Source organism: Phoenix dactylifera, chromosome 1, assembly GCF_051530095.1.
Source record: "Phoenix dactylifera cultivar Ajwa chromosome 1, Ajwa_hap1_PhDact_Kaust_v1.1, whole genome shotgun sequence".
Taxonomy (NCBI): domain Eukaryota; kingdom Viridiplantae; phylum Streptophyta; class Magnoliopsida; order Arecales; family Arecaceae; genus Phoenix; species Phoenix dactylifera.
Window position 1 is genome coordinate 69323640 of NC_143190.1, and position 12513 is coordinate 69336152.

Sequence of the window (12513 nt, forward strand, 5' to 3'; positions counted from 1 at the left end):
TGTACATATCGTGCCCCTTGGATAAAATCTAAAAAGAATTAGAAAGAAAAAGACCGAAAGCTTTTATATTATTCAATCTAACTCAAAGAGCTAGTTACAGGAGAGGTATGATACTTGATAGGCCTAGTTAGACAACCATCAACCTATCAAGTGTTGGAAAGATTAAAGAGCGAAGATAAACTCATTCAATCATTCATGCTAAACATAAATTTGTTACCTAGCTAGAAAAATTGTCACAGCCCAGGACCTCACCCAAAATGGCTAGTTGGAAGGTATTATTTGGGTTTCTTGATCCTGTATAAATACCCAAGATTTATGCAGCAAATAACCGATGTGAGACTAAACACACGCCCACACGGGTCCTCACATACTCTTTCCGTTCAAGCCCTAACATTATCGTCAGGCTAAGGGTTTAAATCTATTCAAATCTAGTTACAAATGACACGATTGATTCGTAGTCAGCCCCAATGGATCCATGCTGTAGTGTCCCCTAGTTCACATAGGTTATGGGTCGGGTTCGCTCGGATACCATTTGTTACAATCAGAACCTCATCCAAAATAGCTAGTCGGAAGGTATTATTTGAGTTCCTTGATCCTATATAAGTACCCAAGATCTATCAGCGAATAACTGATGTAAGACTAAACACACGTCCGTATGGATCTTCATGCGAATGATTACACATGAAGGACGGGGACTTGGTGGATTGGCAGAGCATGGTAAATGAGAGACTAGTAATTTATCGTAGTTCTCACTGTATTTTATCTTTTTTTTCTTTCGAGCAAGCTTCCTATATTGGGATAAGAAGCTTGTGGCTGAATTTTGTGATTGTGCCATCGATGTTGGAAAACAAAGTCTAATGCATAACTTTTATGATATTTTTCAATCCAAAATATGGAAAAAGAAAGAATAGTTGTCACCATCTAAACATAAAGATGGAAAGTTGCTTCACCGAATAAAATTAATAGCCATCGACTTGAGTGTTACAGTGACTGAACATATAACAGCAAAAAAGAAAATAAAAGAAAAGATGGAGGCAAGTTTTTGATTTAACGGTAGAATTGAGAGGAAGGTACATGGTGAAATGCCAATGTAAACAGGGACGTTTCTCATCACTTTCTGAGAACGCCCGGGGAAATTTCAGTTGGCTTATCTCCACCCATCCTTCGGCCGAGAAAAGAACAGCAGCATCACTGGGCCACTCCGATCTTTATAAGCCCCTCCCCTCGAAGTTCTTACGAACTACAGAGGAAATAACAGAGAGAAACCTGAGCAAAACAAAAGAAATCCAAATCCCTTTCCATGCCCCTTCCCCCACCACTGGTCTCTGTCTTCTCCTCTGCTCGACCTCCAACCCAACTTTAGCCGTCGGTAGTGACGGACTTCTTTCTACCCACCCTCCAACCCCTGTTCTCACTCTATTAACTTCTCTTCTCCTGAGCCACCGAAAGAGAAAAAGAGATGTCTCTGAGTAGCCCTTGCTCTATTGCCTGCCCCCACGCCTCTGTGATCATGATCACCAGCTTCTTCCGTCACAAGCTATAGAAGAAGAGTTTGAAGTAGCGGGAAGTAAAAGACCTCTCAGTAGGGAGAAATCGTGGCCTTCTTATCTTAAGCTAGCTCACCAAGTAGTTCCGGAAAAATCCCTCATTTTTTTGATTTTTCTCTGTTTTGAAGGATAAAGATTGAGAGGGAGAGTAGGAGAGGACGAAAGAGAGAAAGAAGAACAGGGGAAGGAGTTGATTTAAGGTAAAGTTTTGAGAGGAATCGGAAAAATTCCTCCTTCCTTCATCTGAGCCAGTGAAAAGAGACAGAGTGAGGGAGAGAGGGGAAGAATATGGCGCGAATGAGGTGTGGGGGCCCCAGTATGGCGGTTTTGCTCCAGAACGAAGGGGTTCCCTGCAACGCTATCGAGACCCTGCTCGTTTCTGGCTCTTCTCATGCCGGATTCCTTGGTAACCATCTCGGGCTTGGTTTGAATTTTGGAATTTAGTTCGAGTGATGGTACTCTAATGTTCTGCTTCAGCTTATTCTTTTATTATTTTGTTTGATCTAATTCTAATATTATTGGGCTACCAAGCTTTTTAGATGGTTGAATTGGAGCTGGATTTGTGTGTGTGTGTGTGTTTTGACAATTTGCAAGAGGGTTTCTTTTGGTGCCACTGATCTTCGAATTGGAGCTTGAACTGATAAATCTATTGAGTTCTAGAGTTCACTTTATAGTTTGCTTCAGCTTATTATTTTGTTTGATCTAATTCTAATTTTATTAGGCTACCAAGCTTTTTAGATGGTTGAATTGGAACTGGATTTTTGTGTGTGTGTGTGTGTGTGTGTGTTTTTGACAATTTGCAAGAGGGTTTCTTTTGGTGCCACTGATCTTTGAATTGGAGTTTGAACTGATAAATCTATTGAGTTCTAGAGTTCACTTTATAGTTTGCTTCAGCTTATTCTTTTATTATTTTGTTTGATATAATCTAATTTTATTGGGCTACCAAGCTTTTTAGATGGTTGAATTGGAGCTGGATTTGTGTTTTTTTTGTTTTTTTGACAATTTGCAAGAGGGTTTCTTTTGGTGCCACTGATCTTCGAATGGGAGTTTGAACTCATAAATCTATTGAGTTCTAGAGTTCACTTTATGGTTTGTTTTTTCGTATTTCTTTGGTAGTTTTGCCTAGGAAGAATTTTCCTTTACTCATCCCTCTGAAGTTTTGAGCTCCTGACTTTTTCCCCCCCAGAACCAACCTTAGAATCATCTCTCTTACGAGTGATTCGAATTCTCATGCGATTTTGTAATCCGAGAGCTGCTGCTATTTTCAGCTTTGATGTCGAGACCAGTTAATCTTGTTGAGAATTCATATAGTTTATACTTAAGCTGATGAATTTTTTGACATGAGCATAAGCTACAAACTACTCTGATCGGGACTTTCTTTATGTATGATCAAGACTTCGGTTTAGTATCAAAAAACTGCAATTGATCGATACCCGGATTAATTCTACTTCTTCTTTTTTGGCATCTCTTCTTTTCACCAAATATCAGGCAGCTTTTGTGATGGTCTTATCTTGGATTCAAATATTTGGATGACATTTTCTATTAATAATTGTGTATTTATGGAGCACATAATCGAATACATATCTATGGCGATCTGATATGGCGCTTTCATAATTTCTCCGTTCAAAAGGGTGTATGCAGTTACTGATTATACTGATTCTTTTTTCATCAAATTTTACAGTGAATGCGCAATAGATTTAGAAACCTTTCTTATTTCTTTTTTTTGTGAACACAGAAATTCGATCCAAGTGTTATATTTCCTCCATTATTCAAGCTGGTAGATTAAGCTATCCATGGCTGATAGTTAGAAGACATATATTGAAGTCTGAGTAAATATACTTTTTTCCCCCCCAGGCTTGAAATCCATGATGGATATTGACAATGCTCATGGGATCACAACTGAAAGATCATTTTGCCGGCCTCTTGAGTTGGAAGAAACTGGTGAAGAAAACCTGGAGGAATTTTTTCACCAGACAGAGAAGAAGAGGCGGCTAACTGCTGACCAGGTGCAGTTCTTGGAGAAGAATTTTACTCTTGAAAACAAGCTCGAACCGGAGAGGAAGATTCAGCTCGCAAAGGATCTTGGCCTTCAGCCTAGACAGGTAGCCATATGGTTTCAGAACCGCCGAGCCCGATGGAAGACAAAGCAGATGGAGAAGGATTATGAAGCACTCAAATCCAGCTATGATGTTCTCAAAGCAGATCATGAGAACCTACTTAAGGAGAAGGAGAAGCTGAAAGAAGAGGTGACCCATTTCTTGCAAAGCAAATACCTTATATTGCTTCTCTCCATTATTAAGCTGAAACCTCTAACCCTTTAGAAAATACTTTTAGATTTTGGGTGCATGGTATCTCTCACTTGGAGGACTTTGGGTGTCTAGTTCCTCTCGCCGCCTTAAGAACCTCATACAAAGCTAAACCTCTTATACTTCTTCATATAAATTTGCTTTTTAGAGTCGGCATGACTATTTTCAAGCTGTACAAAATGACAATTCATGCTTCAGATCTAGTTTTAAAGATTTTTTTTGCATCAGATGCTATGCAATGGTTCACATGATCATGTTCATTTTCTCGTTATTCGTTTGTTGAACTACTTCTTGGTCATTTATCTTGGACAGTTTGCTATAAGTTTCATGCTGGTTACAATGATGTTTTGTGAGAATTAATCCTTCATCTTATGTTTAACTAACTATTAGTTGTTTTTGTTTCTCTAGAATAGAACTTGTAAGGGAAAAAAAAAGCCAAAGTATTCTTGTGACATGTCATTTTAGAGTTTACTTAATTATTGTCAGCGAAAAGAACAGCCCTAATCCTTGTCTCTATATTTCCTTTGCTGGCAAAACATATTCAGAAGATAAATTTTATCTTCCTGATTACTAAGAATTTTCTCCTGAACAGGTTCTCTTTCTCACAGAAAAACTCCTTCAAAGGGAGAAGGGCGACTTACAAACATATGAAATCAAAGTTCCTCCTCCCCTGCTGCAAAAACTAGACTTTGTTTCAGTTTCTGAGGAGAAAAAGCCCGATGTGCATGTTCTGCTGTGTAAACCAGAGGATCTCAGCTCTGCAAACAGCACTGTATCAGACTCTGATAGCCCTCGCTGCACCGATGGATTACTCTCTCCACTACTGGAGCCAGCAGACACTTCGAATGTTTTCGATCAGGCTGGTCTCTCTCATGCCGATGAGGATGAGGAAATTAAAGGATGCAGCTTCCTGAAGCTTGAAGAGAACTCATGTAATTACATTTTACCTGTGGATGACCAGGCTTTCTGGTTCTAGCCTTGCTGAAATTTAGTAATTCCTAGTCTATACATGTCCATTCTGCTATTTAGTTTTTGTTTCTGTTCTTAAGTTTTTCTTATTATGATGTAATGATGAGTAAGGAGATGAATAAAGATCGTTTGGTGACACCAAACCTAGATGGTTTCATGGTTTTCTTCATCCTTCCCAAGCGATGATGATCTTTTATCTAAAATTTCCCTATCAATTCCTTTTGAAGCCATTTTAATTTGATGAACAAGTAGACCTTTGGAACAAAACATTCGGGCGGCCATTGTTTTTTTTCTTCTTTTCTTCGTAAATATGCATATGAATTTGTTGATTGGCATGATTTGGAAGTCAAGACATGAGCTATATCATCCGATGCGGAGCTATGTTTGTGACTTCCAAGTGTCATAAATTGGTGTTGGAATATGATCACTAAATTCCCCTAGAAAGCTTACCGATATCTTGTTTCTCAGAATGGATTTAGACATACTCTTTGATCTAAAAAGTTTCTTCAGAAGGTATGCTTCTTTCAAAAGACAAGAATTTTGTTGCTGAGCAATTTGGTGGAACATGGAATCGCGTCCAAACAAGAGTGTGTTATCTTTCTGTTGCTCCCTTTGATAGCAACTCATTTGTTGCTTAAGAAAGAAGGTAAAACAAGTACCATCAAAATAATAGTAGTATTTGTTTTCTCCCACTAAATTATTGAGTGAAGGTAATATGAAATTATCATTTCTTAGCAAAAATACTCTCATTTATATTATATCAATTATATTATATAATTAATATTAATTATTTAATATATTTTTAGTAATATTATATTAATATATTATAGATATATCAATATAGATATTGATAAATATTAAGTATTAATAAAAAATAAAAAATATTTATTAATTATCAATAAATCCAATATAGGATTTTTATTAATAATTGATATATTTATTTATATACCAAAATATGCTAAAATCTATTTATAATAAAAAAATAGTTTTTAATATATATATAATTAACTAAAATTATTTATTAACTCATATATATATATATAAATATTTAAAATAACCAATATTAATAGCATTTATATAAGTGGGTCATAAATGACCAATAAATTGGCCTCAAAAAATAATATTACTTGAATTACTTATTCAAAGATGTTGTTGAAAGATTGGCAATATTCTCATGTAATATTATCTCCAACTAAATATAGTAATTTATCAAATACCATTTTTGAAAGTATTTTTCCTATCAATCCAACATAATAAAATTTATTTTTTATATGATTATTTTTAAATAAATAATTTTTAGAAATTATAAAATAGTTTTATAATCTGATATACCTCAATCAAACAAACTTTTAGGCTTTTTTTTGAGGATCCTCGTATGGTTGTTTTGATCTCATGATGTGGAATGCAATAGTTATTTTGCCCTTTGTCTCTTTCTACGAGATTAGTTTTTTGGTTGAGTGCTTCAAGGGCTATTTAGTGTTGACGTTGATGTTGAAATGACTAGGGGAACACTCATGGTTCCATTAAAAGATGGTTGAAGAGTCTAGCACAAGATGGTCAAGAGGAGATAGTATCGAAACCCTAATTTTTCATGGAAAAGATTTTTTTTTTTTTAATGATAAGAGAGGCCCAAAAAAATGCCACCCAAATTTAAAAAAAATGTACATCATAGAAGACCATATACAATAAAGAGATAAGTAAAAGATGATTAAGCTAAAAACTCTAAAGTTGTGAAACTAAAATTTTGTTAGTTGAATTAACTAGAACATAACATGCTTCAATCATATTTGACTTCCAAAAGAATATCTTATAGACGATGTAGCTGGCTGAAATTTTTATCATATATAACCAAGATAGAACCATACTGACAAAGAGAAACAAGATTCTCAGTTTGAGCAATTTAAAATGAGAGCATTTCATAAAAAAAATTAGCATAGAAATTCAATTGATTTAAAATTTGTCCACTATTCTATTCAACTTTATGAGTCATCCAAAAGCTTAGAGGCAACATTCTTCACTTTGGGGGGTGACAATTTGTTTTTGGGTGACGATTGCTTCCAATATGAATAGCAACATCTACTTTTGGTAATTTGTGAAAAAGCTTGTTTTAAATTTGATAGGACACATGTAAGCAACTTGGGAGAAAGCTTGCTTTCGCGGGACCCTCTTCGCTTTCAAATCTCTCTCACTGGCATCTTTCCCCTCTTTGTGGTCCCTCCACTTCTCCACGTTGGCTTCTTCCCATGGTGCTCCCATGGTTCTTTTCGCCCCCTTATTCTGATAGTCTTCTCTAGCAATCTATATCTTCGATTCTTTTTAAAAATCCCTTCGAGGTGGTAGCTAAAACCCCTAAAATTTAGAATTTTTCCTTTCCCGTGCAAAAATCTCTAATTTCTTTGATATTGGTGCTCAGATCTACAATACCCTTGGTACAAAATGCTCAAATTAGATGGACATTTAGGACCATGCGCGCGCTAAGTTGCATCAATTACTAGTTGTTGGCATAAGTTTGAAAGTTCCTATGTACTCCATGTTGATTGGCATTTGATTAACATATCCTTAAGCTTCTTTTTAATGGTTATATGCATGACAAGTTATTTGACTTCTATGATTCCATGTTCTTGTTTTGTTTTTATATGTTATATTGCATTGCGTTGAAGCCATGTTTTGGTCTTTTACTAGCTATATTTTTGCTCTTAGCCATCCCTATGCTAGAAGCAACATATTTTCTGATCAGACCATGAATTAAAAATGTTTGGAATAGCTTTATTCCTATTTCTCGAGATAATCCAAATTGATGTAATGAAAGTGAAGAACCACAACAATGATCGAATGTTTCGAGTAACTCGACTCATTTACCAAGTAGGGTCTTCTTCCTTTCCTTTCAATCACATCTGAAAATGGTGCAACCTTATTATGGCCATCCTCATTAATTGCCCCCAAACTTGTTGGTTGCAAATGGATGGCCCTTATGTACTATTGGAAAACCATTGCAACCATAAAGTACCCATTAGCAATTATAAGAATTGTGATTCAACAAGAAGTGGCTTGGAGAAATCATCGAACTGTTGTTTTGCTGCCACCATGAATAAGACCCATACATTCTAATCAAATAGTGTCGAATCCTTTAAAGATTATTATCACCATGCGCTTCACAGCAGCATTATCGATAATAGGAGCACTTAAATTTCTCCACATAGCCATATTGTATATTTTTTATGAATTTATTATTATATTTGTGTAAGCAAATTAATACTCCATGTACTATTACTATGAAATCATTTATTGAATACAACAACATATTAATTTTAATTTTAATTAACATATCATTTAGTATTTCAGTATTTGTATTTTATATTTAATGTTATATGGGGATAATATTATATGTGGCTTTAAGAGCATTTAACACTATTGTTAGGGCCATGTATAATTCACATATTATGTTAAATATTTACAAAAGAAAGAGTAAAATAACAAAAAAAAGAAAAAAATAATTTTATTTTTTTTTGTTCCAGCAAATTCAGTACATCTCAGGGTTATATATACTCGTATGTAGACTCTATATAAAAAAATAATATAGACTAATATAAAATTATGTTATAAAAAAATAATATTCGTCGATATAAGTTATTATGTGATTTTTAAAATTACTCTAATAAAATCATACTAATAAAGAAAAATAATACTGACTCATACATCATCACACTAATAAAAAAAATATTATGGATTAATATAGTTTGTTACGTGATCTCTAAAATTATTTTAATATATTATATTTTTATTTTATAATTATATTAATTATTTATTGGTAAAAGAGGGAATAAAGATGGATTAATCATTGCAAAACATAAAAAAAAAAAAAAATACTGTTTTGAGCATAGCACCAGCATAAAGAAAAGAAGGAAAAAAAAAGAAAGAAAAAATTGTCATATCAAGCTGGCACCCTCCGAGCCTATGAGATCTCCAGGGCGTCCCAACGATCATAACGGCCACCCAGAAACGGCCGCGTAGGCGTAGAAACCTCCACCAGAAAGGAGATCTTTGCCGCCGGCCACCGCAGCGGAATGGACGCCGGACACGTCTCCAGCGTCGATGTGAAGTTGTGCGGCTACGTGGCAGCATCTAGCCGTCACACCCGGATCAGAGCGAATCGGGGCCCGCGATGGCAGAGGGTGGCCCGGTGCCGGAGCCACGTGTGGCGCGATGCCTTTCTGTGGGGTCCGCATTTCTTTTCAGAGTCAGATGCCACTCCAGGAGGACGAACGGGGACAGCGGTGGGGCCCTGCTCCCATCGAGCTCTTTCGGCCCGTCGTTGTCTCTTTACCCTCAGGATGGAGAGAGAATTGGTGGAGGCCCGATGCGATGTTGCCACGTGGGTGATGAAAGCGCCACGGGGCCCACGATGTCCGCATCGCCTTGCGGTGCCATTCCTTTCGAGATGGAGCATACGGGTCTACACCACGTGCATCGCGTGATCACTAAATTTTGACGTTAGCCTAAAGCTATAGCCTATCAGTGGCGGCGTTACCTGTTAAGTTTCGTGACGTGTACACTGCTTGCGAGCTGTGGACCGTGGGGGGCGAAATCGAGCCGTTCCCGTCGCAAAGAGGAAAAAAAGCGCGGAAATTTAGTGAAAGCACGGCCATGAAATTTATCTTGATAAGGACAATATTCTCGCCCATACGAGACTTATTCCTAGACAAACATAAAGCGATTCACCTTCATCTACATTCTTCTTCTTATTCTCTTTACTACTACATATCACTAACTCTTGTTTCTAATTATTTTCATAACAAATTAGGTAGAAAAGAGTTTGCATCTACTTCCCCATCTTTCTAAGAAAGATTTTTTTGCATGAATATCCTTCTAAAAATTTAAATTTACGTGAATACTTTCTTAAAATTTATATTTTTTTTCTGTATCCTTATAAAACACTATTTTTGCACAAATGCTCCTAATATAAACGGTTCTTCTAACACCGTTAATAAAAATTATATTTATTTTAATTAAAAATAAAATAATATTTTGAAATTATTTTTTGTCTCTATCGTGATCACCTTATAAATATTTTTCTTTGCATATCTATCTATTAAGGATATTTTAGTTATTTTAATTTGAAACTGTTAATTTTTTAATGATGTTAGATGGTGTGGGTACATATACAAAAATACAAGTAAAAAGGGTAGAATAGTAAAATAAGTGTTTTACGAGGATATACATGTAAATATTAATTTTGGAAAGATATTCATGCAAAATTCAATATTTACGAGGGTATTCAAGCAAAAAATTCTTTCTAAGAAAAAAAATACAAAAATACTTTTCTTAAGAGATGTAAATAATAAAAAAAATTAATTAGACGAAATCAAACTATATATTGTATATGCCAAGCAACACACCTTCAATCTTGATATTCAATTCCAATATAACATAAATGCAGAGCATGTCTCGAGGTTCATTTTCTTCGCTCTTCTTTTAAGCATATTGCTCTTTTTTTTTTACTGTATAATTAATGACCAGAAAAGAAGAAGAAAAGGATGAGCGTGCAGACTAAATTGAAGAATGTATTTACTAAATCTACTTTGAAAAATATGTAACAACAAGTTTCATCAATCTAAGGTCTTTATTATTCACATGTTGGCAAGTACAACCCATTCCAGTAAGTCACTGCAGAGAAAAATGCTATAAGAACAAGCAAATTATATAGACAAACAACAATTAATCTACAACTCTTCCTTTACATGATCAACAATCCCTCTCAAAGTTAAAGATACGTAAACTCCACACAAATACCATGAGCCTTAACAGAAGCAGCCCAATGTATTTGAGGGCCTAAGGCCATTTTGTCTTTAAGGTTTTTTCTACGATAAGTCGGCCTAAGGCGGACTTACAGAAAGGCTTTTTTCTTTCCATTTTGTCTTTGAAGACTTTCCTGCGGTGGGCCTTGGACTGAGGGTTGGACCAGCCCTGCCTTAAGATATGTTTTGCATCTTAAACTCCTTCTATAGTTCCTCTATTATTTTGTCATGCGATCTATCATCCGGGGAATGCGACTTGAACATCACCAGTATTTTTAAAGCATATCATCAAGAAAAGGGTTTTTTTGCCTGATAGCAGATAAATCTACATCCCAAACATGCCAACTTCGGCCCCCTGACAATCGGCAGGTTCCATCAATTCCAAATAACTATGCTTCCTCTTGCATGCTTTGAGTGATTGCATCAGCCTTATTCCATATGATGTCCCGAACAAAACATATCACGACCCAGAGATTTATAATTAGAGGCTTGAGATAGAAGTAGAGCCAGGGGTAAATTAAGTTGCTTTTTATGGTTATCCCGTCAAATTGACCCTATGGAAGGGTGTTTTTTTTTTTTTTTGATAATGTGGGTCTATGGCTTCCCGCAGGTTCAAGAACCTACGGTTAATTATCCCTTTAGCATTAGGATACCTCCAATTAAGAGACCTCAAGAAAATGCAAACGCAAATTGAAATAAAAAAAAATACATTCGCGTTGCAATTCAATTGAGTTTAAATGGCTCAACAATGGCCATGCCCCCTACCGCTCCGCAGGAATATGGCTAGAGATTTGATCTTTAAACTTGGATTTTTGGGCTAAACCACCCCGAAAGCATAATGGCTAGGACCCGTTCTTGAAAATTTTGCTTTTCAGGCTATGCCACCTTGAAGGCACACGGCTACAACTCATTCCTCAGATCTTCTTTTTGGGACAAACCAACCTAAAGCCTAAAGGCATATGGTTATGGACCCATTTCTCAAATCTTCTCATTGGGCTAAGCCACCATGAAGGCATATGGTTTGGTCCCATTTTGATGATTTCTTGGCATATGGCTCATTTCTCATATCAAATGGTTGCATCGCATGATAGCATTTGGACTGCACTCATGGTCCAATTTGAGTTTCCTTAGGTTAATTGCAGATGGGGTCTGGCTTGGGCGACACTTAAAACAATTGGATTTGGGCTACACAAGTGCCACTTTTAACTAGTGATTGGCTGCACGTAGATATCTGGTTTACTTGGGGCTGGCTTTAACAACACAACAGGCCTATTTTGGGCCTAACATAGTTACCGAACACTGGGCCTGCGAAATCGGTCACAACTCACAACAAGCTCTTTTGGGAATGCAAACTAAAGCAGTGGGCCTGACATGGGCAAGCATCTGGGCCTGACAACTGGGCTATGAATGACCATTTGGACAGGAAAACAAGGCGATTGTTAGACTGGAAATGAACGGCCTGCCAATAGGTCTACGGAAAAGATAGATGAATTGGGCCATATGGGCCCAGCTCATCCATATGGGCCGGTGAATTGGGCGATAGATGAGCAATTTTGGCACAGCTCATCCATAAATGGCATCATCTAGGCAATATATCAAACATTTGGTAACCACAGCGGTGGTAACAATAGTACCTTTGAAAGAAGAGAGATTCCGATGACAAAGATTCAAGTTATCAAATTGAAAAAAAAACAAGACTATTTTGGTGCAGAAATTAAATAAACAAAAAAGAATAGTTGCCACTAAGAACTGATTGGCCTCAGGCACTATAGAAAATGGCATGACGACGCTGGAGAGCTCGGTGGTCGGCTGCTTCGGCTGGGGTTGGAGAAGGTGAGCAACACTCGGTCACTGTGGCTGAGATCCCTGTTGGTTGGAAGTGCACCGACCTGAAAC

General features: G+C 36.5%; 1 protein-coding gene across 2 annotated transcripts; it reads left to right on the forward strand.

Moving 5' to 3' along the window:
* Nucleotides 1-1121: 1121 nt before the first annotated feature.
* On the forward strand, nucleotides 1122-4965 carry LOC103695920 (homeobox-leucine zipper protein HAT5-like). Of its 2 annotated transcripts, XM_008777367.6 has the most exons (4): nucleotides 1122-1582; nucleotides 1676-1953; nucleotides 3402-3793; nucleotides 4446-4965. In XM_008777367.6, the coding sequence occupies exons 2-4, from the start codon at nucleotides 1836-1838 to the stop codon at nucleotides 4827-4829; spliced, it is 894 nt and encodes a 297-aa protein (XP_008775589.1). In that variant the 5' UTR covers nucleotides 1122-1582; nucleotides 1676-1835; the 3' UTR covers nucleotides 4830-4965. The 2 variants fall into 2 exon arrangements, with proteins under 2 accessions (XP_008775589.1, XP_088567157.1); XM_088711031.2 differs by having other exon boundaries at nucleotides 1243-1953; nucleotides 3283-3793.
* The last annotated feature ends 7548 nt before the right edge of the window (nucleotides 4966-12513 follow it).